General features: G+C 33.1%; 1 protein-coding gene across 2 annotated transcripts in view; it reads left to right on the forward strand.

The window, feature by feature from the left end:
- The window catches only part of TBCA (tubulin folding cofactor A), a 75,011-nt gene that overhangs the window by 44,996 nt on the left and 6,440 nt on the right, over positions 1-23,575 (forward strand). Inside the window, exons 2-3 of one of the 2 annotated variants that reach the window (XM_072958480.1) lie at positions 14,242-14,289; positions 16,750-16,855. In XM_072958480.1, coding sequence (XP_072814581.1) covers positions 14,242-14,289; positions 16,750-16,855 — 154 coding nt within the window. The remainder of the gene's footprint in view (positions 1-14,241; positions 14,290-16,749; positions 16,856-23,575) is intronic. The other variant, XM_031674745.2, reaches the window with a different exon arrangement.

Below are 23,575 nucleotides of genomic sequence, written 5' to 3' on the forward strand. Positions count from 1 at the left end.
GGTATTCTATGGAATATGGGTAACTGGATCTTAATAAATAAGTTGAAGGTGTTCTGCTCAAATTAATTTGAGTTAAAGTTTAGCATGTTCCCTTTATAAGATTACTCAAAAGCGTTCACTGTGTGAATCTTTAAGAGGGAAGTAGAGTATGCAGTGTTTCCCAAGTTTTATCTGTTCATGGAAACATTTTTCTTTTCACCCTATCTATTAACATCTCTTGGAGTAGTGTTCATTTTTCTAAAGTGGAAAAAAAAATTGTTTCCACATTTGAGAAATGGGAGTTTTGTTATATTTACATGGTCAATTAAAGGATAGGTTTTTCCTCCTGCATATATAAACAAGTTTGAGCCCACTCTTGTGTCTTTCTTTAACCCCAAATGCTATAGTTATTACTTGGGTTTTTTTAGATTGACCAGAGAAAGGAATGTTTCTTACAGATATTTTAGTACATAATCATGGTAGTCTGTCCACTGAATCAGGAGCCTAAAAGATTCTGTCAAATAACTCATCTGAAATATTCCAGGAAGACTGTGTAGAATAACTTGCAAAAAGTTGTGATGTTCTTAAAATACCATAAAATAGATTGTTTATATATTCTTATGTTTTTTGTGTGAGATAAAGTTAGAGGCTTTTCATGTTATTATGTACTAACACATATTCATGGTACAGGAGCTAAAAGTGGAATGCCTCCAGTTGTGAAAATGTAACATTTTAAAACGGTGTTTACTGAAAAATTCAGAAAGTCAGACGTAAAAGTGACTATTTTAATTTGAGTAAACAAATGAAGAATAAGAGAGGGGAGTGTTAGAGATAATAAACTTTTAAAACTATAGACTATAATTAATATGATACAGTGAAGAAAGATTTGGAGTTATTAGAAATTACTAATCTAATCTTAGGATAATTAAGAAAATTTTACTATATTGAATTTTCAAGCCAGATTTGCTAGGTATTAAAATTATGCTAGCTATTATTTGCTAGCTATTAAAATACAGCTCTATATCAAGCACAATTACCAAATATTATTTAAAAGTAGTATTTTAAGCAATTAAAGACTTAGAAATTTGGCTTAATTTTTTTAAATGCTTTATATGTGGTAAAGTACAAAATAAGTATACATTGAAAGTAGAACCTTTAACATGCAATAAATACCTGTATATATACTTTTAGATAGGAATGTAGTATGAAAATTATTTTCAACTCCTGCTTTTTTGAAGAGATCTTCACACATGTTTCTTCTTGAACCATTGTAACCTAATGAACAATCTTAGTACAACAAACCGAATAAACACATTATATATCGAAATAGTTTTGTATATTCTGATAATCCCAAAACCATGAGTTCTCTTGATTCTAGAGCTGTACAACTAAAAAAATCTCAGATTTGGCTCCCAAATTTTCTCAGTAGTAATTCCAAAAATAACCTGAGTAACTGGATCACAGAGAATAATTATTATAGTAAAATACCATTAAATTAGGCTTATTTTATAATTTGACAAAATTCAGGTATCCTATCCTTGTAACTATTATCTGTGAGAAGTGACAGTAATCAATCAGCTAAAGTCATTTGCATCAAATGATATCTTCTTTGCCCATTTTAGTTATGATAACTTATATTAGTTTGAAATAACTGTATAGTCCATCATCTCTGAATGTTTTGGGCAAACAACTATTTCACAGAATAGAGTGATGGTGTTGGATATTTCTTTGCTAATAATCTAGTTTGTCAGAGTCCTTCTTCAGATGCTACCTAAATTTGGATCTAAGTTGTATATAACAATTTTGGAAGTAAATTGTCAATATTAATAGTACAGATACAGTTCATCCAATGTAGTGCTGTGTACCCACCATGTTTTAGGGCCTTTGCTTTTAGTGTATATAAGATTGAATTGGCTGGTTTTGTTTTTTTGTTTCTTAATAACTACATCACATTCTTGGTTTATACTGAGCTTACAGACAACTTACCTCTTATTCCCTGAACTGCTTACAAGCCAGGTCTACTTTATCCAGTAGTTGTGTGATTCTGATGTTCACAGCTCAAACTGGGAAAAGGGTATTATTTTAGAGTGGGATGATGATGAGCTCAACCTGCTTCAGTTAGTTGCTGGTGGGATGTCTAAATAGAGGTGTTATAAAGATGGAGATATGGGTGTGGACAGAGGATTAAAAGTCAAGGGTACAGAGAGATTTGTGATTTTAGGTAATAATGAAAATTGTCAGAGTGTTTTGGTATGGAGATGAAGCAGCTATGGGAGGTGCTATTGCTTTCTCATACAGACTTAAGCAGAAGCTATTCACAGTAGTGTCTTTATAGACCTTTCATAGTATACAACTTTTCAGTCTCACTGACATTTCAAAATCTTTAAGGGATGGTTTAGAGGATTAGTGAAATAATTAAGTTTTACATTTGTGTTTTTGAATTATGAATTCCTAAGATATTAATTTATTAATCCCTGAGTCACAGTATTCAAAAAATAGTGATATTGATTTTGTATTGGCATGTATCAATTTAGCTGTTTACAAAATGTCTTCTCTTACGTGTTTATTAAAAGTAACTAAGGCATATATTTTACTTGAGCAGTGACTGTAACTTGAACCATCTCCAATTTAATGGATTAATTAATGGGTACTGGAACATAAGGTAACAAATACCATCGAATTAAACATTTAATTTTTCATTTAGGATACACAAGAAATTGATAACTTGTTGCTTCCAGTAGTGGGAACTGAGCAGCTGAGAGCAGGGAGTATGGGTTGTGGGTTGCCTTTTCACTTTGTCTTTTGTGCGATTCAAGTTTTGAACCGTGGAATGATTTTACATTTGTAACAGGTAAAGAAATTTAAATTTTGAAATTCATTTACTTTAAACATGAGATAGTATGATGTGTTAGAAAGTACTGACACTTGAAGTTAGATTTCATAATTTTAAGTCCCAGTTTCACCATTTCTGGCCAGCTGGCCTTAGGTGTATCATTTCACCTCTTTGAATTGCAGTTTCCTATTTGAAAATTGGGATGATGACAGCTGCCCTCCTTACCACTCAGTGAAATTGTAAGTTCATTTAGTAAACATATCTGTGAGGCACACTGAGAAGTGCTGATAAGAGACACATTTCCTCAGGGTATCCACTTTCAAGTGTAGAAATAGACAAAATTATAACTTACATTTAACTTATACTTTCTGTGATGAAGATAAATATGCTATGACAATTCTTAGGAAGAATCCACAGTAGTAGGTTGGGGAGTAGGAGGGGGTAGGGTTAGAGTCGTCGTCTTTCTGGAAGACAAGGACATTTGAGTTAAGTTTTGAAGAATGGGTTGGAGGCAGCCAGGAAGAGGATGGGACAGGGAGAAGACATTCCATCCAGAACAAGCAACATTTCCAGCCCCATCTCATTGTGTGTGTGTAGCACATTTTTGTTTTATTTATTTTGTTAAGACAGGTGGTCTAGCAGGTCCTTCCTTAATTTTGCTGACCGCCCAAATCTTGACTATGATTATTAGTTGAAATTTGAAAGTAGTGGAAAATCTCACTTGGGACTTTATAGTGACCAGAAAAGAATTAGAGAATGACAAAAAAAAAAATCACTGAATTTTAACTATATACATTTTACTGCATAGACCGTAAGCACTAAATCATTGGATTCTGATGTCAACCTCTAGTGCTTCCCCACTAAGGAATTAGTGAGAATTCTTAATTAAGTCAACTAAGCAATTAGCTTCTAGTTTGCAGTTTCCCAAAGAGTAGTTTTTTTCCTTGCATCCTTCTTCATATTTTTGTCCCCACATACTTTTGTAAAGACATTATTTCTTCTGTGTGTCTGGGATCTCATTACTTACCCCTTTATCTTCAAAACCCTAAAATTCACTCTAAATTAAGTCTTTCACTCTGATTTCTATAAATGCTTTCTCTCAATATATTTAGCAGAAAAGCTTGTACCAGCTTTACTTGCTAATTCAAATAGCTTCTTTCCCTAATCTTGAATACTATTTTTCGTCCTCACTGGGGAAGATACGAATTCTAAATCCATTTGATAAGAAGTTATTGAATTCCAAGTTGAAAGTAGATACACCTTCCCTGGTGCCATAATGTTTCCTTTATAGCACCATTAAACATCTTACCCCATAATAATTTATAGACATTAATGTTCACTCTCCTGTAAGTTACGGTTTAGGGGGCATTGATATTTTACTATTTAATATTTAATATCCAATATCCTATAAGTTACAGAAGTACTTTGTAAATTGAAAATTCAATATAGATAGAAGATAGTATTATTTATTATGGTTATTAGCCTCCAAGAAATACCATGATTATTAAAAACAAACACAAATTTTTAAAGTTTTACACTGCTTTAGTTTTAAAAGTGAAATGGAGAGTTTTGCAGAAATTTATATGGAATATTTCTTAGTACAGTAGAAAACATAAAATTGGGTATTACATAGGTAATATTCTCTTTACTTTGTATTTATTTGTATGTGGGTAGAAAAAAGATGAGCTGTCTCAATTTCTAAGTGATTTATCAGTTTAGAATGAGTTAGTCCAAAGTAAGAAAGCATTATTTCTCTGCCTGCAGAATAATCTGCTGTGAATTACTCTATCCCTTCATGCTTTTAGGTTCAAAGTAACAGAAAATCAAACTATATGACTTAAACTATAAGGGTATTTATCATCTCATACAATAAGAAATCTGGAGGTAGGGTGCTTTCAGAGTTGGCTAATTCAGTAGTTTAATTCCATCATCAAAGATTCAAGTTCTCTGACATCCCAGAGTGACCTGTCTTTTTAGGCTGGATCTCCTTATGATCCCAAGGTAGATGTCACACACAGGTGACAATGTCCAGGAGAGAAAAGCAATTATACCTGCTTATATCACATTCGGGAAGAACAACAACCTTCTTCTCAGAAACCCCCAGCAAATCTACTTTTAAAATGAAAATTGTATATTTCAAAGTGGCTCACAGATCTGTTATCAAAGTTGAAAATGAATAGATTATAATTACATACCATTTTAAATATGGTATATATACAGGATTACATTTCTTTCTCATTGAATCCTGTGATGCCCAAAGGATATTATTATTATAAATCCAGGTTAAATTAATTTTCTTTCTGTCAGTTACTTCATATTACAACCGTAACTACATCAGGAGGTGGGATCTGGAGGGGGGTACTTTTCCTGGAGTTTCCAGTTATCTTTCATTGTTATATTATTGGGAGAAAAAACGCATAAATGACCTACTTCTTACTCACTCCTCTTCTTAAAGATGGGCCTGTAAGACTTCATTCTCATTTAGACTGATAGTTTTCCAGGCCTACTGCATAGTTTTAATACTGGGATTTTTTTTTCCCCTTCATTAGGCTGTTGCATTATGTTGACCCTGGTTTCTTTTCTTGATTTTCACCTTCAGTTTGCTGGAGTACATCCTTAAATAAATTTTTCAGAAAGAGGGCAGAATAGATGAACTTCTGAATTTTTATACAACAACAAAAAAGTTCACCTGGCCTGTGACTTCTTTCATCATTTATCTACATGACTTACTATTTCTTTGAGATCTTAATTCACATATCCCCTTCTCAAAGAGTCTTCCCTGACCATCCTGTTTTAAATTGCGAATCCCCTGTATTACCAGTCCTTCTTCACTGCTTTTTCTCTACAGCACTTCTCACAATGTAACATGCTATGTATTTTGCTTATTTATTCTTTATTTTCCCACTAAAAATGCTGTACCACAGAGATTTCTGTAGTTTTGTTCACTGGTGTATCCTTAGTACGTAAAATCATGTGTGGCATATAGTTGCTCCTCAGTAAATAATTGGTAAAAGTAGTTAGTGAATTTTCCCCTCACTATTATTGTTATAAACCCAGGCTTTAAATCATTTTCTCTCAGAACTTTGAAAGGCTTGCTTCATTGCTTTCTGGTACCTAGTGTCATTAATGTGAAATATAAAACTTTTATAGGTGACCTATTTCTTCCCTTTTTGAAAACATTCTTTTTTTTGATCTCTGGAAATTCTCAACAATGTACATAGTTGGGAGGTTTTTTCACTGATACGTGGTTGGCACTTAGAAAGCCCTTTTATTTAAGATTGTTGTTTTTTTCCAGCTCTGGGAAAATTTATTTTTTTAATTGAAGTGTAGTTGATTTACAATATTGTGTTAGTTTTTCAGGTGTACAGTAAAGTGATTCGGTTATATATATATTTTCTAATCTTTTTCATTATAGATTATTATAAAATATTGAATGTAACTTCCTGTGCTATAGTAAGTCATTGTTGTTTATCTTTTATATATCGTAGTATGTGTATGTTAATCCTATACTCCTAATTGATCCCTCCCCCAAAAGAAAAATTTTTGTTAAATTTATTCTTTAAGAAAAATTCTTCCCTTGCTTTTTTTCTGTAATACTATCTACAACTCCTATTGATTACCAGGTTTGTCTTCTTTCTCCTTGATGTTCATTTTCTACTTTTCTCTTTTTAATTTTACATCTCTTTAATGTAAGCTTTGATATGCTTATTAGTATTTAAACAGTGAAATCTGGAGTACTCTTTTCTTTGACTAAGATTAAATACCAAATAGTAGGCTAAAATAAGATAGATTGATTTAATATTTGTATTTTATTTAATACTAGTAATGAATGACAAAGGTGGCTTATCACATTTGTAGAAAAAGGAAGTATTCATCAATAAATGATCACTAGTTTACTGGAAAAAGGCTTGGTTTAATTTCTTCTCAGGCACTGTGTATTTTAAATATTACATGATAAGAAAATATTATACATCCATAAAATTTATGAATAGGGATGTTCATCACAGTATTGTTTGTATGGGGGTGGCCTAGATGTCCAATAGCATAGTACTTTAATAAGCTGTTATGCTGGTATTATGAAATGCTTTGCAGCCACTAACAGCAACATTTTCAAAGAATATTTAATGACATTGGAAATGATAACACTGTCCCAGTTATATATGTGTGTGTGTGTGTGTGTGTGTGTGTGTATTATATATACACATGCATATACATATACAGTTGACCTTTGAACAACATGGATTTGAACTGTGTAAGTCCACTTATGCATGGATTTTTTTCAATAGATATGTACTACAGTACTATTTTTGATCCACGGTTGGTTGAATTTAAGGATGCAGAACCAGATACAGAGGGCTGACTATAAAGCTATATGTAGATTTTCAACTGTGAGGAGGATCATTACCTCTAATCCCTGAATTATTCAAGGGTCGACTGTGTGTGTATGTGTGTATAATATAAATTTTCACACATACATGTTTAAAGAAAAAGACTAGTGAAAAATATTCAAAATGTTAACACAGGTTAACCTTAGGCCCATATATGTTTCTGAATTCCAAATATTTTAGATTTTAGAACAATAAAATATATATTCACATAATAGCTTCTAGAGAGTACTACAGAGTACTCTATAATCAACATTCATATTTCTGCAGTGAAACGTGATTGTTCACATTAAGTAGGATGCATGAAGTTTATAAGTAGTTTCATGTCAGTTGAGGTCACATTCTGCTGCTAAATGAGTTTATGCCAAACTTAATTTTAAAATTCCTAAATTTTTTTTATGTTCTTGGAATTTTAGAATTATGTCCATTTTGGATCAGTGGTGGTTAATTTGGGCAATAAGATTATGTATGAATGATTTTAAAAATTTTGTTCATTATAATTTTTCACATGTTCCTGTATTTATAGAAGCATATGCAGAAAAATATTTTAGTAACAAATTTAAAACTATGACTATATATACTTGAGCTAAGTTTTCTTATTAAGCCTTTTCCTTCCCTAGAGAAAGGGAAAAGAGTCAGATTCGCCAGAAGTTGTTCATTCATTGATTTAGCAAATACTTATCCAGTAACTATACTATTTTAATAAACATAGATAACCTTATAAGTTGTCAGGGAATAATATTCAAATATAATATTAGTATCACTTCACACTCTTCTTACTGTCAGAAATTTAGTAATTCTGATAATTCCAGTTGTTCACCAGAGTGCCAAGGAGAAATAGGAAATTTTATACACTGCAGATTGAGTATCAACTGATAAAACCATTTTGGAAAACAATTTGATAATATCCAGTAAAGTTGAAGTTGTGTATATACTCTATAAAACCCCTTCCATGTCATGTGACTTGTCATCAGTACATTGATTTAAACTATTTGAAACTGGAACTTTTTCAGTTTCTCTTGCATCTTGGCTTATAGCATTTTATTTGCTGTAATTTTACATGCTGCCATTACTGGGGTCTCACTAACTGATTTTTTTTTCTTTTAGGGAGCAGTACATTTGCTATTTAATAGCTTTCTTCCTGAGCCTTTTCACAAAATACGGCTTTTTTAAAAACAAAAACTTTAGTTTTGCTTGTTTTGATACTGTAATAGTCATATAAATATTCCGCACCTTTACTTGTCAAATGTGATAGGTAGTTAAGTATCTCTTCAGTTTTGCTGGAGCTATTGCTGCTATTTTCCATAGACAGGCTCAATAGAATAGGATGACTTGGATTACTAGTCAGTGGATCTAGGCATAGAATTTATCTCTTTCATTGTATACTGTCTCAAAAATAACCATATTTTTCTTATTTGTCAAAGTTTTATGGATCATTTTTGTTCCACTTCAGATTTTATCTTATATATCTTTTTAAATTAAATTGAGAGTGTTAAAAGGCAGTAACGAGATTTTTAGACTCAACTTTTTATTCATTCAACAGACATTGAGTACCTACTATGTGTAAATTACAGATCAGAAATACAGTATGAATACAGCCTAATCCTATCTTCAAGGAACCTAGCAAGAACATAGCTAAGACTTTGTTTCAGGGTAGTGTGGCAGATGCTAAAATAGTTAAGTAGGGGTTGGATAGAGTTATGTGAGGTCTTGCAAGTCAGTGGTCAGCAACCTTTTTTGTGAAGGACGAGATAGTATATATTTTAGACTTTGTGAGCCATACTGTCACAACTATTCATTCCTGCTGTCATTGCGTGAAAGCAGCCATTGAGGATACATAAATGAATGAGTGTGGCTGTGGTCTAATAAAACTTTATGGATACAGAAATTAGAATTTCATATGATTTTCACATGTCACAAAATATTGTTTATAATTTTTTAACCATTTAAAAATATAAAAACCATTCATAGCTCTCAGACCATACAAAGACAGGTGGCAAGCCAAATTTGGGTCATTGGCTGCAGTTTGCCAACCCTTGTTCTAAGTCTTTGAATCACAGGATATTGTTGAATGTGCTTCTTTCTGATAGCCTATCCAGTCCCAGCTACTTTCATTTACTAGAGGAGTTTAGTAACCTGTCCTCTTTAGGAATTTTGAAAGTCTGATTATCTGATTATCCCTAATATTCTGAATGTAATTGTGGTTCTATTAAGATAGTGAAAACAACAGTAGTGACACCATTGCATTGATGATATGCAGGTTTCCCCGGCATGCAGATGCTAAACTCAGTTGCTTACAGGGACCAAGTATAAGGTTTGAATGTTTGGGAAACAGGGAGTTGTATAAATTGAGGCAAAGTGAATAGCAGTGCATGTCTCATCTAAAATGGTCAACGGCCACTAGTTTGATCCAGTAGTGGGAATGCGGCCCCAATATTCCCTGATGAAAAACATCTTAAGAGGAGCCAGAAATCCAGACTCACATGTTAAGTCTCCGAGTTGCTTAATTTGGTAACAAATGTATTTTGGGTTTTTTTATTCTGTCTTTTTAACACTGTGAATGTAATAAAACCATCTTCAGGTCTCATTTAAGCAGGCTGACCATCTCTATCCTAACAGGTTTCATTTCCTATTTCAAAGGAACTTTTAGAGAAATATCTATAGTGATGTACATTAATGATTTTATTTTGAAATTTTTAATTTCAGAGGATATTTTATCTTAATGCTTAAAATTATTGTTAAAGCAGTTTTAAATTAAATGCAGATATCTATACCTGATGTGCACATGTTCAGCTGTCCTTAAGTCCAGGTTTGAATGTATTGGCTACTTGCAGCTTTCCCCTGTAGATGAATTTGTGGTCACAAGCTTTTTTTTCTCTTTTTGTTGACAACTTTATTGATATGTAATTCACATGCCACAGAAATCACCCATTTAAAGTCTACAATTTGTTTGTTTTCAGTATATTCACAGAGCTATATAGCTGTCACCACAGTCATTTTTAGAACATTTTTATCATCCTAAGCCCTTTAGCTATTACCCTCCAGATTCCCCCATCCTCCTCTGTCCTAGGCAACCACTAATCTACTTACAGTCTTATAGATACACCTATATTGGATCTGTCCTGTAAATAGAATCAAGCAGCATGTGACCTTTATGACTGGCTTCTTTCAGTTAGCGTAATGACTACAAGGCTCATCCATGCTGTAGCATGAATCAGTACTTCCATTTCTTTGTTTGCCAAATATTATTCCATTGTATGATATACCATATATTGTTTGTCCATTTATCAGTTGATGGACTTTTGAGTTGTTTCCTCATATTGCCTGTTACCCATACATAATGCTGCTATGAACATTTATGTACAAGTTTTATTATAGACGTATGTTTTCATTTCTCTTGGGTGTACACTTAGGAATGAAATTACTGAGATATATGGTAACTCTTTGTTTAACTTTTTGAGGAAAAGCCAAGCTTCCAAAGCAGCTGCACCAATTCACATTTCCACCAGTAATGTTTGATAGTTTCAATTTTTGCACATTCTTGTCAGCAACACTTGTTACTATTATCTGACTTTTTGATTATAGACATCCTAATGGGTGTGAAGTGATACCTCACTGTGTTTTTGATTTGCATTTCCCTGATGACTAATGATACTGAGCATCTTTCCATGTGCTTATTGGGCATTTGTGTAATGTCTTTAGAGAAATGTCTATTCATATTGCCCATTTTTTAATTGGGTTGTCTTTTTATTACTGAGTTGTGAGAGTTCTTTGTATATTCTGGATATAAGTTCCTTATCCAATATATGATTTGCAGATGTTTTCTCCCATTCTGTAGTTGTCTTTTCAGTTGCCTGATAGTGTCCTTTGAAGCACAAAAGTTTTAAATTTTGATAAAGGCCAATTTTTGTTTCTGGGTTTTTTTGTTTTTTGGTTTTTTTACTTTTGGTGTCATATCTAAAAAGTCATTGCCAAATCCAAGGTCACCAACTTTTGCCTCTATGTTTTTTTTCCAAAAGTTTTATAATTTTAGCTTTTTAGATCTTTCATCCATTTTCAGTTAATTTTTGTATGTGGTGTAAAGTGGGAAAGGGGGTGGAAATTACAGGGTTTTAACCTCAAAAATCAAACCAAAGGTAAAATGTCTGAAAAATACTAATAAATAAACACACAAATAAGTAGCAAGAGATACATGAAACAAGACTGTCAAAATACTAATAATCATTAAGGCTGAGTAATCGAGTACATGGGATTTATAATGCTGTTTTCTCTGCATTTTTTGTTTGAAAATATCCATATAAAATGTTCTTCTAAATACCAGTTTATTTCAGTTTCCTACTAACATTAATTGCATTGGCCTGTCATCTGTATCCTTAGCATGGCTTGGTATTGGGCTATTGGTATTAGTTATTAGATAGCCAAAAGGACAAGTTTGGTTATAACTATGAAAATTTTATTTGCAATAAGAAAAACTGTAAAATCAAGCTAACAAATGAAGCTAAATTTTTTTTATCCCAAGGTTTCTTAATTCTTGATTTACTCAACATTTTTATTCTATTTAGAATTTTATGAACGATGTTTAAATGTGTTGTATCCAGATTTGTGTAAAGTTTACAGATAACTACAATGTACTTCTCAAACTTGTGTTGAGAGGCAGCTGTTGTAGAGAATGTTGAGCAGGTAAAAGTTCTTTATTGCCTCAAGTAAGCTTGCAGTTGAACAAAGTTAAAACTGATTTCCTTACTACAAAACTCAGGACCCTCTTTTTAAAATTGAAGTACAGTCAATTATAATGTGTCAATTTCTGGTGTACAGCTTAATGTCCCAGTCATGCTTATACATAACATATATTCATTTTCATATTTTCATTAAAGGTTATTACAAGATACTAAACAGTTCTCTGTGCTATACAGAAGAAACTTTTTAAAATCTATTTTTATATATAGTGGCTAACATTTATAAATTTTAAATTCCCAAATTTATCCTTTCCCACCCCCTTTCCCTAGTAACTATAAGACTGTTTACTATGTCTGCAAGTCTGTTTCTGTTTTGTAGATGAGTTCATAGTGTCCTTTTTTTTCTCGATTCCACATATGAGTGATATCATATGGTGTTTTTCTTTCCCCATCTGGCTTTACTTAGAATGACAATCTCAAGGTCCATTCATATTGCTGCAAATGGCGTTATTTTATTATTTTTTTATAATGAGTATTATTCCATTATATAAATATACCACAACTTCTTTATCCAGTCATCTGTTGATGGACATTTAAGGTGCTGCCATGTCTTGGCTATTATATATAGTGCTGTTATGAACATGGGGGTGGATGTATCTTCTTGAATTAGAGTTCCCTCCAGATATATACCCAGAAGTGGGATTGCTGAATCATATGATAGGTCTATTTTTAGTTTGTGCGGAATCTCCATACTGTTTTCCATAATGCACCAAATTACATTCTTACCAACAGTGTAGGAGGGTTCCCTTTTCTCCCCAGCCTCTCCAGCATTTATCATTTGTGGACTTTTGAATGATGACCATTCTGACTGGTGTGAGGTGATACGTCATTATAGTTTTGATTTGCATTTCTCTGGTAATTAGCAATATTGAGCATTTTTTCATGTGCCTATTGGCCATTTGTATGTCTTCGCTGGAGAATTGCTTGTTTAGGTCCTCTGCCCACTTTTAGATTGGGTTGTTTGTTTTTTTGTTATTAAGTTGTATGAGCTATTTATATATTCTGGAAATTAAGCCTTTGTCAGTCACATCATTGGCAAATATTTTCTCTCAGGACTCCTTAATATACAAATACATATCAAATCTTTAAGATTTGGCAAGTAGTGTTTTTTAAGCTTATTTGACCACTAATGTACCATTGAATAGTTTGTAAAACACTAGCGTACATATTTAAAATCATGTTATGTTGTACATAGATAGTTAAGTAGCTTGTCATTATTTGATTATTATCCTGATGTTGTCATTTTAAAAAATTTCTCCTCCTGTCTATCCTTTTCTATTACACTTTCTTGTTTCTTTATATTCCTCATACATATATATAATATATATATATATTATATGTATGTTAAACTACTAAAATGACCAGATTTTGAATTTGCTATGTTTCTCTGTAGGTATGTGTTTGTAAGACTAATAAATATTTTCAGTTAATTATGCCTTTGTAATAAATTATGACTTTATTTGTACATGTTAATAGCATTTGCAAAACTTGCAAAGGAGTGCAATGTTTAGAGAATCACAACTGTTAGTTGTATTTTGGTATCTTCCTAATTGAGTTTTGTTTATTCCAGAAAATTTAGAAAATATAGCTAAAGGAATAACTAGCAGACTTTAAAATCATTCAGAATTGTGCCACTCAGATAATTATTAGCATCTAATTTTTTAAATAAAAGTAATACTTATACATGGGGAAAAAAACCCTCAAACTGTATTGAGAGATATAATATGAAAGCCTCTCTACCTCCCAGCTAACCATCCCTATCCTAAATCATCAGGACTTTTATCCTCAGGTAACCACAAATGGTTGTTTCCCAGGTGTCTTTTGTGATTTGTTTCTTGAATACCCTTTGTTGTTTGTTTATATGCATGACAACGTAAAATATATACCTGTTTTGTACTTTGGTTTTTTCATTTTGAGATATTTCAGAATGAGAGTTTGAAGGTCACATGATACTCAGCTGTAAATACTGTTAGCACTTTGTTATATTTCTTTCCATGTGTATCACTTGTACAAGATTATGAAGGACAGGATGAGTCTTGCTTGCACAAGTCAAAATTCCCAATGAACATTTTAGTATTTCACTATTTATGCAATTTATATGGTGATTTAAATCCAGGCTTAAAATCTGACTTAAAAGTCATCCAGGTAGTGTGACAGATTTTTTTCTAGATTTGTGAACTTATTTTAAGCCCTATTAGAATATGAAAATTAAATCATTTTTTGAAATACACTTAAAAACCTTCGCTGCAAATGATTAAATGAAAACCATGCTCTAATATAATTTTTAAATTCCATCCCGGTAACATAGGTCTAGAAATCAGTCAGCAAGCCAGATGGAGAAAGCTACTTTTAGTAGGTATGGGATCGAGAGTTTTTTCTTTTACTCCTTAGATAATGTGTATATAGGAATTGCAGTGTTTTCTTGGACTGTGCTTTTCTTTTACAACTTTGATTAAACCAGAATTAGGAGAGATTACACTATTATCATTAATTGAATTTTGGTTATCTGAGGGATAATCAGTAGACCTTCATATTGCTGTCTCTTCCTTATTGTTGAAAATCTTCCTGATTTCTATCAATATCTTTTCTTGCTTTAGTAATTAAATACTTGTTTGTTTTCTACTTGTCCGTGAGAAAATCATGTCTTAATTATCTACCCCAGTCCCTCACATGAGGATGGTCAGACATAAAATTAAGTGCACAGTAAATACTTGTTAAACAATTTTGTTGAAAATAATCTGATTGTTTTTGGATTTGGCATGCAGTGTACTAATTTTTTTTCCTTTAAACTGAGCTTTTACCATTATGTTGTTTCAGGTACATGTATAAAAATTCAGAAAACATATATTAATTAAAAAGCAAGACATTAGGACCACAAAAGACCCCCCAAAATAGCCAGCAATCTTGAGAAAGAAGGAAGCTGGAGGTATCACCCTCCCAGACTTGAAGCTATACTACAAAGCTGTAGTAATCAAAACAGTATAGTACTGGCCCTGAAGCAGACATAGAGTTCAATGGACCAGAATAGAGTCCAAAAATAAACCTATGCTCATATGGTCAATTAATCTATGACAAAGGAGGCAAGAACATACAATAGGAGAAAGATGGTCTCTTCAATAAATAGTGTTGGGAAAACTGGACAGCTACATGCAAAAGAATGAAACTGGACCACTTTCTTACACCATTTACAAAAATAAACTCAAAATGAGTTAAGGACTTAAATGTAAGACCTGAAATCATAAAACTCCTAGATGAAAACATAGGCAGTAACCCTCTTTGACATTGGTCTTAGCAGTATTTTTTTTGGATATGGCTCCTCAGATAAGGGGAACAAAAGCAAAAATAAACAAATGGAACATCAAACTAAAAAGCTTTTGCACAGTGAAGGAAACCACTAACAAAATGAAAAGGCAGGCTACTGACTAGAAGATATTGGTGAGTGGTAGATCCAATAAGAGGTTGATATCAAAAATATATAAAGATCTTATACAACTTAATATCAAAAAAGCAAACAACTGATTAAAACATGGACAGAGAACCTAAATAGATATTTTTCCAAAGAAGACATACAGATGGCCAACAGGCCTATGAAAAGATGCTCAACATCACTCATCATCAGGGAAATGCAAATCAAAACCCACATTGAACCACCCCACACCTGTCAGAATGGCTATTAGCAAAAGGCAAAAAATATCAAGTGTTGGAAAGGGTGTGGAGAAAAGGGAACCCTCCTGCACTGTTGGTGGGAATGTAAAGTGATGCAGCTACTAGGGAAAACAGTATGGAGTTTCTGCAAAAAACTGAAAATAAAACAACATACGATCCAGCAGTTGCACTCTGGGTATTTATCCAAAGAAAGTGAAAATACTAATTTGAAAAAAAAAAAATATATATATATATACTTCTATATTCACTGCAACACATTACAAGGGCCAAGAAATGGAAGCAACCTGTTCATTAACAGATGAAAGAATAAAGATGACATGGTGTGGATGTGTGTGTATATCTATACATGCGCGCACACACACACATACATACAATGGAATATTACTCAGCATAAAGAAATTGAAATCTTGCCATTTTCAGCAAGATGGATGGACCTGGAAGGTGTTAATACTAAGTGAAATAAGTCAAACAGAGAAAATATTACATGATTTCACTTATATGGAATCTAAAAAACAAAACAAGCAAAGCAGAAACAACCTCATAGATATAGAGAATAAACTGTGGTTGCCAAAGGGAAGAGGGGTGTGGGGGACAGATGAAATAGGTAAAGAGGATTAAGAGGTACAGACTCCAGCTACAAAACAAATTTAGTCATGGAGTGTAATGTGCACATAGGGAATATAGTCAATAATAGTGTAACAACTTTGTATGGTGACAGGTAGTAGCTAGCTGGTCTTACTATGGTTATCATTTCATGTATAAAAATAACAAATCACTATGTTGTACACCTGAAACAAATATAATATAGTACATTATAACTCAATTTTAAGTAAATAAATGAAGGAAAAGATAAATGTTAATATATAATAATTTTGAGTTGTTTCTACATTGTAAATATAGTTATTGTAATGGAATGTATTTTTAATTAAAAATTCAAGAATTCCATGCTTTGATAGATTGACTTGTTTAAGGGCAGCTGTAAAACTTAAGAGCATGAGGATCATACATCCATGGCTAAAGTACTTCTCTTCCCTTCTCCTTATCTAGTACATTTTTTAAGTATGCTTTATATTTACATAGTTTATTGTTTCTTATGGTCTTTTGCTAGAGAGAAAGGTATTTCTTTGAAACATTTTTGGTTTATTTATAGATTGGTCAAAGAAAAAATGATGTATGAAAAAGAAGCAAAACAACAAGAAGAAAAGATTGAAAAAATGAAAGCCGAAGATGGTGAAAATTATGCTATTAAAAAGCAGGTAAAATTATATGTTAAATAATTATAACTAACATTTGCAGAATACCATATTAACAGTGTATTAACAACCCTCTGAGAAGGTCCTACTAAAGGTCCTATTAAACCTCCGTTTAAAAATGAGACTTGCCATTTAAAAATAAGGAAACTGAAACACAGCTTAAATAACTTGCCGTGGTCACACAGCTGCTCATGGCATACCTGAGATTTAAACACAGGCATTCTGTCTCTAGAATATGTACTCTTAACCATTAAGCAGTACTGCCTCTCCGGTTTTAAGTATTAAATATAAAAATGGCCTAATCTTAATAAAAAATACCTACATACTTAAGTTTACAGATATTGTCCCAAAACCATATTGAAGATCTCCAAAATTATACACACACACATGCACGCACACACACTGTACATTTCAATGGCTACTTCTGTTTATCCTCATGACAAATTTCGTTCTCCTTAGCATTGCATACAAGGCTTTTCTTGATTTTGATACCTGTTTAGCATTCCAGCCTCATCTCTTGCCAGTCCCTATCTGGATCTTAGGTGCTGCCTTTTAGTTTCCTGAACAAGCCCTATCTCATTTGTCTCTGAGATAATTGCATATGTCTGGGATGTTCTTCCTACCTCTCCTACGTATCCTTTCCTAATTATTCCCTACTCATTCTTTAAACCTCCATCCCAGCACCGAGTTAGGTGCCCCTCCTCTGTGGTTCTATAACACCTTATTTATTCCCATCATAGCATTTATTGCATATTTACTCTTGGTTGACACTTGTTTTGTAATTCCTTGAGAAAATAGAGGCTTTTGAGGGAACTCATATTCCCACCACAAAATCTATCAACTTACCTTCATCTGTACCCATACTACCTACCTTCCTTCCTATTAGAATAGATTATGTGCCCTAGCCCTTGTTACAACCATCAGTGACATCATCTCTTCTTTGTCACATCTTACATAACCTCAACAGCTTCTGACACAAGTAACCACTCTTTCCTTGAAATGCTCTTTTATATTGGCATCTTTAATAGAATGGTCTCCTGGTTTCACTACCTTTATTTCTCAGTCTCCTTGCTGAAACTCTCCCTCTCCCGTTTCTCCTCTCTCTCTTTCTCTCTTTAAATAAATAGATAAATAAAATTTGACCTTAGGAATTCTATCTACAATCCCTTCTTAGGTAATCTCATACCATCCTATAACTTTTAAGTACCATCTTTATGCCCATTCATTTATTCATTTAACCGATATTTATTGCATCTCTGCTATTTGCCAGATACTCTTCCAGGCAGTCTTTTAGACATGGCATTAAAAACAACCCAGAATTTCTGCTTACTTGACATTCATTCTGGTGCCGGTATCTCCCAGATTTATATCTCTGGGCCTGACCACTCCAGATACATATATTCAACTAATCATCTATTTAACCTATCCCTTGTGTGTTCAAAATAAAAATCTTGGTCTTCCCTCAACGCAGTTCACTTCCCCAAAACAAGAAGGTATTCCTTCTCTTATTTACCCTCCTCTTAATAAATGTTACCTTCACTTACCCAGATACCCAAGCCAAAATTTTTGGGTCTCCTTTTGATCACCAAGTTCTGTTTCTTTTTCCCTCTATTTCTTACTCTACTGCCACTATCCTAGTCCAGTCCACTGTCAATTCTTGCCTGTGCTATTGCGAAAGCCTCCTAGTTGATGTACCTCTTTGTCTCTTGATAACCCTCCATTCCTTTCATACCACAACAACCAGGTGATCTCTTTAAAATGTACATCACATCACTTGTTCCTTTACTTAAAATTCAGTGTTCAATTGGAAGTCAAGACTTCTTTTTAAAATCAGCTTTATGAACTCAAACGGTGGTTTTCGTCATGTAAATTATGTTACAAATGGTAATAATGCATAGGTAACCCAGAATTAATTCTTAAAATGGATTAATCACTTTTTTTTGGATTAATCACTTATAATGAATTTTTCTTTGGTACAAAAAGAGTGTGTACCTGAAATGTTTCCTTCTTTGGGCTATCCAAGAAGGGAGCTTTTTTAATTTCCTGAGCTTCCAAGAAAGCCTGCCTTCCTCTATGTGTGATATAGCAAAGGACATTTGTGTGTCAGATATTCTTAAATTGGGGGAGGATTTGTAAACAAGTATGTTGCTATAGTATGTCCCCCAATATGCTGACCTTTATGAATTAACTGCTCTTCATAATGTTTTACCAATGGAATATAAGTTTTTGATTCTTAGAATTATGACGTTAAATGCTTTTTGAATATATACTTCCATAAATATTCATGTCTTTCATGTCACATTTGTACCTCTCTCATTTTAATGTCCTCATTATTTTCCCACATCTAATGAGAAACATTATAACATGGTGTATCACTTATTTCATCCAGATACTTCTTGAACCCCATCAGGCTTGTTTTGCATCTTGTGTAGCTAGTGACCTTACTTAGTTTTTTCTTTGCCCTGTTCTTTTCATCACCCATAATGTATTTTAAAATAGCCCTATAGCTAGAACATGAATTGTAAGTTACATGGAATGGGAGCAATGTTTCCTTTCTAAATACAATTCTACAGATTGATAATGTCACAGATGACCACAGAATCTGTTTTATTTCATTGGTATTTATACATTGATCATCTTTAAGTAAAATCACTACTTGATAGGTAAGAATTAACTCTTTTTTGAATCCTGTGTTCTAATTGCTCTTTTAAAATATTAGCCACTTACTGGTTATATCATTGACTACATATGCAAGATGTAAAAGGAAACTTTTTTTTCAAAAGCCGTTTCTACACTCAGCCATGTTAAAATTCTTTTGTCACAGTGGTCATGGTTTATAACATGATTTCCTAGTTTCATAGTCAGCCAAGTACTTAAATTCAAGAATACCATCCCATATCTAATTACAGAATGATAAATTTTTCTGTTTGCTGCTATTCTGTATTCTGTACACCTGCAATGTATACAGTTGTCAATTGCAATTTTGTCCCAGTCTTAAGAAAACTTACCTTGTCTTAACCCCAGCGTACATGCTTTTCTCGGTTCCTTTTCCTAGCTTAGCTGTTCGGTGGCCAGCCATTCATGTTTTATATTATATGCAAGGGGAGTTGCATTGCCAGAAGCACTGCTGTGTTCCTAATTGCCTACTACTTTAAGGTCAGCAGTTGTTTCTCGACATTTGCTGATGCCCCTCATAAAAAATACCTAGGAAGCCTAGTGCCAGATTTTTTGGGTTCTCTACTCTCCCTGTATTTCCTCCTCTTCTGAGATAAATGCCATCCTCAGTCACTTGTCACTACCTTGGCTCTTCTCTCACTTGGTTCCATTTAGCTCTGGCTTTCCTAGCTCTTCTGAACTAGCCCCGTGTTATAGCATACACATACGATGCTGTCTTTCGGTCCCTATCAAACTTCTTACCTGAAATTGATTACCAAAATTGTTCTCTCCAGGACTAGGCCCAGTTTTGGTTCTTTAAAAATGAATAACTAGGCAGAAGCTTCAGGACGCTAATAGGCCAAAATACCGGTCAGTCAAAGTGTTATTCTGCTGTCCTTCCTTTTCTGGCTGCTGTATAAATGCAATATTCACATATTGCCTAAATGCTGATTTTAGCCTTCTGCTTATTATATTCCTCTTTTCCTCCAACTTCCTCCAAGAGTGTTGTATAACATGGTTTATAAATGGTGTTTTTTTTATACATTTGCTTTTTTTGTTTTTTGTTATAGACTCACAGAAAGATACAAAAAATGTTCAGGGAAGTCTCATACACCCTTTACCATTCCTCCTACAATGTAGCATCTTGCATAATTATATTATAGTATCCAAACCATGAAACTGACATTGCTATACTACAGAGCTTATTTATATTTCAGTAATTATACATGTACTCATTTGTGTGTATGTGTAATTCTACATAATTCCAACACATGTGTAGCATGTGTAACTACTACCACAGCCATGATGGAGAACTATTTTATCACAAGACTGCCTTGTGCTATTTCTTTATAGCCCCTGTCCTCTCCACCCACTAAATCCTAATTAACACTCTTCCAAGAATGTTGGAATGGAATCACACAGTATTTAACCTTTTGAAATTGACTTTTTCCACTTAGCATAATTTCTTGAGATCCATTGAGGTCACTGAGTATATAGTTTGTTCCTTATTATTGCTAAGTAGTAGTCCATGGCATGGATGTACCACAGTTTAACCATTGAAGGACGTTTGGATTGTTTCCAGGTTTTGGATGATATGAAAAAGGCTGTTGTGAACATTCATATACAATTTTTTATGTGAACATTAACTTTTTTTTTTTCTGGGATAATTGCCCAAGCAATTTCTGGGTCTTATTAGTACATTTTTTGTTTTAAGAGAAACTACCACCCTCTTTTCTGAGTGGCTGTACCATTTTACATTCCTACCAGTGATGATTGAGTGGTTCCATTTCTCTGCAATCTGACTAGCATTTGGTGTTAACAGTTGTTTTTAGTTTTAGCATTTCAACTTCTATGTAACATGTGAGGTGGGTTACATGGATTAATTTTCAATATTGAGCTAGCCTTGCCTACCTCCTTAATCACTTGATTGTAGTGTATTATTCTCTTCATTGCTGTATTAGATTTGCTAATATTTTTTGAGGATTTTTGCATCTAAGTTTATGGGAGATAATGGTCTACAGTTTTCTTTTTTATATATATTGTATTAGTCTGATTTGGGTGTCAGGTCAGTACTTATCACATAAAGTAAATTGGGAAGTGTTGCCTCCTCTTTTCTTGAAGGATTTATGTAAAATCGGTGTTAATTCTTTAAATATTTAATAAAATTGTCCAGTGGAAGCATCTGGGCTTGGAGAATTCTTTTTCAGGAACTTTGAAACTACAAATTAAACTTCTTTCATGATTACAGAACTATTCAGTTTATCAGTTAAATTTTGGTGGTTTGTAGTTTTCTAGGAACTAGTCCATTTCTTCTAGGTGGTTGAATTTATAAGCATTATGGACAATATTATAAAATTACTTACAGTATTTCTTTTTTCTCCTGTTGGTTGCAGGATTTGGTGACATTCTCTATTTTGTTACTGATATTGGTGATTTATGCCTTCTTACTTTATATTTGTCAGTCTTAACCAGAGGTTTATGATTTTTTTTTTTGGAAAAAAAAGCTCTTTCTTTTTTTCGCTCTGTTCTTTTCCTGTTTTTAATTTTACTGATTTCTGATCTTGTACTTATTATTTCCTTTCTTCTGCTTGTTTTGGGTTTGTTTTACTCTTCATTTTCTAGGTTCCTGAAATAAGAACTGAGATTTATAATTTGAGTTCTTTCCTTTTTCTTAATCTGAGCATTTAGTGCTCTAAATTTCCCTGCACTGCTTTAGCTGAATCCCACAAAATTTGACACGTTTTCTTTTCATTTTCATTTATCTATGTATTTGTTTCCTTGAGACCTCCTTATTTACCCATCAGTTATTTATAAGTATGTTGTTTCATTTCTAAGACTTAAAAGGTTTTTCTGCTATCTTCTGTTATTGATTTCTAATTTTGTTCCAATATAATCAGATATGTACTATGTATTATCTCGATACTTTTAAATTTATTGAGGTTTTTGTTTGTTTTGTGTTTGTCGGTTTTTGACCCAGGACATAGTGTACTGCGATGAATGTTTCATGGGTGCTTGAAAAGTATTTGTATTTTCCTTTCTTAGGTAGAGTATTGTATACATGTCAATCAGATCTTTTGGTTGGTGGTGTTACTCAGTTCTTTTATCTTTGCTCTTTTCTTTTTCTCTAGTACTTCTTTAAATTGCCAAGAGTTGGGCATTGATATCCTCAACTGTATTTGTGGATTTTTTTGTCTCTCCTTTTAACTTTATTATTTCTTGTTTTATGTATTTTTGAAGCTCTTTTGTTTAGTATGTACACATCACTGTTTTCTTGATGGATTGATCATTTTATCATTATGTAACACCCCTCTGTGTCCCTCATAATTTTTTTGCTCTTAAGTCTGTTTTATCCATATTAATATAACCACTTCTCTTTTTTTAATGTTTGCATGATACATCTTTTTCCATCGTTTTATTTTTAACCTATTTTATTATGTTTGAAGTGAGTTTCTTGTAGACAGTATATAGTTGGATCCAATATATGATTCTCTCGTTTTCAGCTGGTGAATTTAGACCATTCATATTTAAGTAATTACTGATATGTCAGGACTTAGCGCCCAGATTATTTCTGACACTAGGAGTCTTCTTACATCCTTAACCATTCATCAGTACCCACAAAACACAAGTCAAGTGAATTAAGTGAATTCTTTCTCTCTTTTTCTTTCTTTTTTTTTTATCTTCAGCATGGTGACTGGGTCCTAAGAGAAGGGTTTCCCAAAAGTGATTATCTAGGAGGCCCATCTGGAAGCTACAAGGCTTCTTAAGACCCAGCTTCAGGTCTTCAGTCCTAGAATGCCACTTCTGCCACATTCTATTGGTCACACAGTGCCAAACCAAATTTAGTATGGCAGGTGACTGCATAAGGGTAGGAATACAGAGATGAGGATCACTTGGGGCCAACTTGGATACTGACTGTCACTACCACTAATTCACATGCTAGAGTTGAAATCAGAGTCACGATCCTTTCAACTAGCTAATCACTCTGGGACTTGACTTTATCATTTGTAGATTGAGGAGATTAGACTAGATGACCACTTACGTCCCTTCTGATCTATGATTTTTTGTCTA

This window comes from Vicugna pacos, chromosome 3 (assembly GCF_048564905.1).
Source record: "Vicugna pacos chromosome 3, VicPac4, whole genome shotgun sequence".
NCBI lineage: Eukaryota > Metazoa > Chordata > Mammalia > Artiodactyla > Camelidae > Vicugna > Vicugna pacos.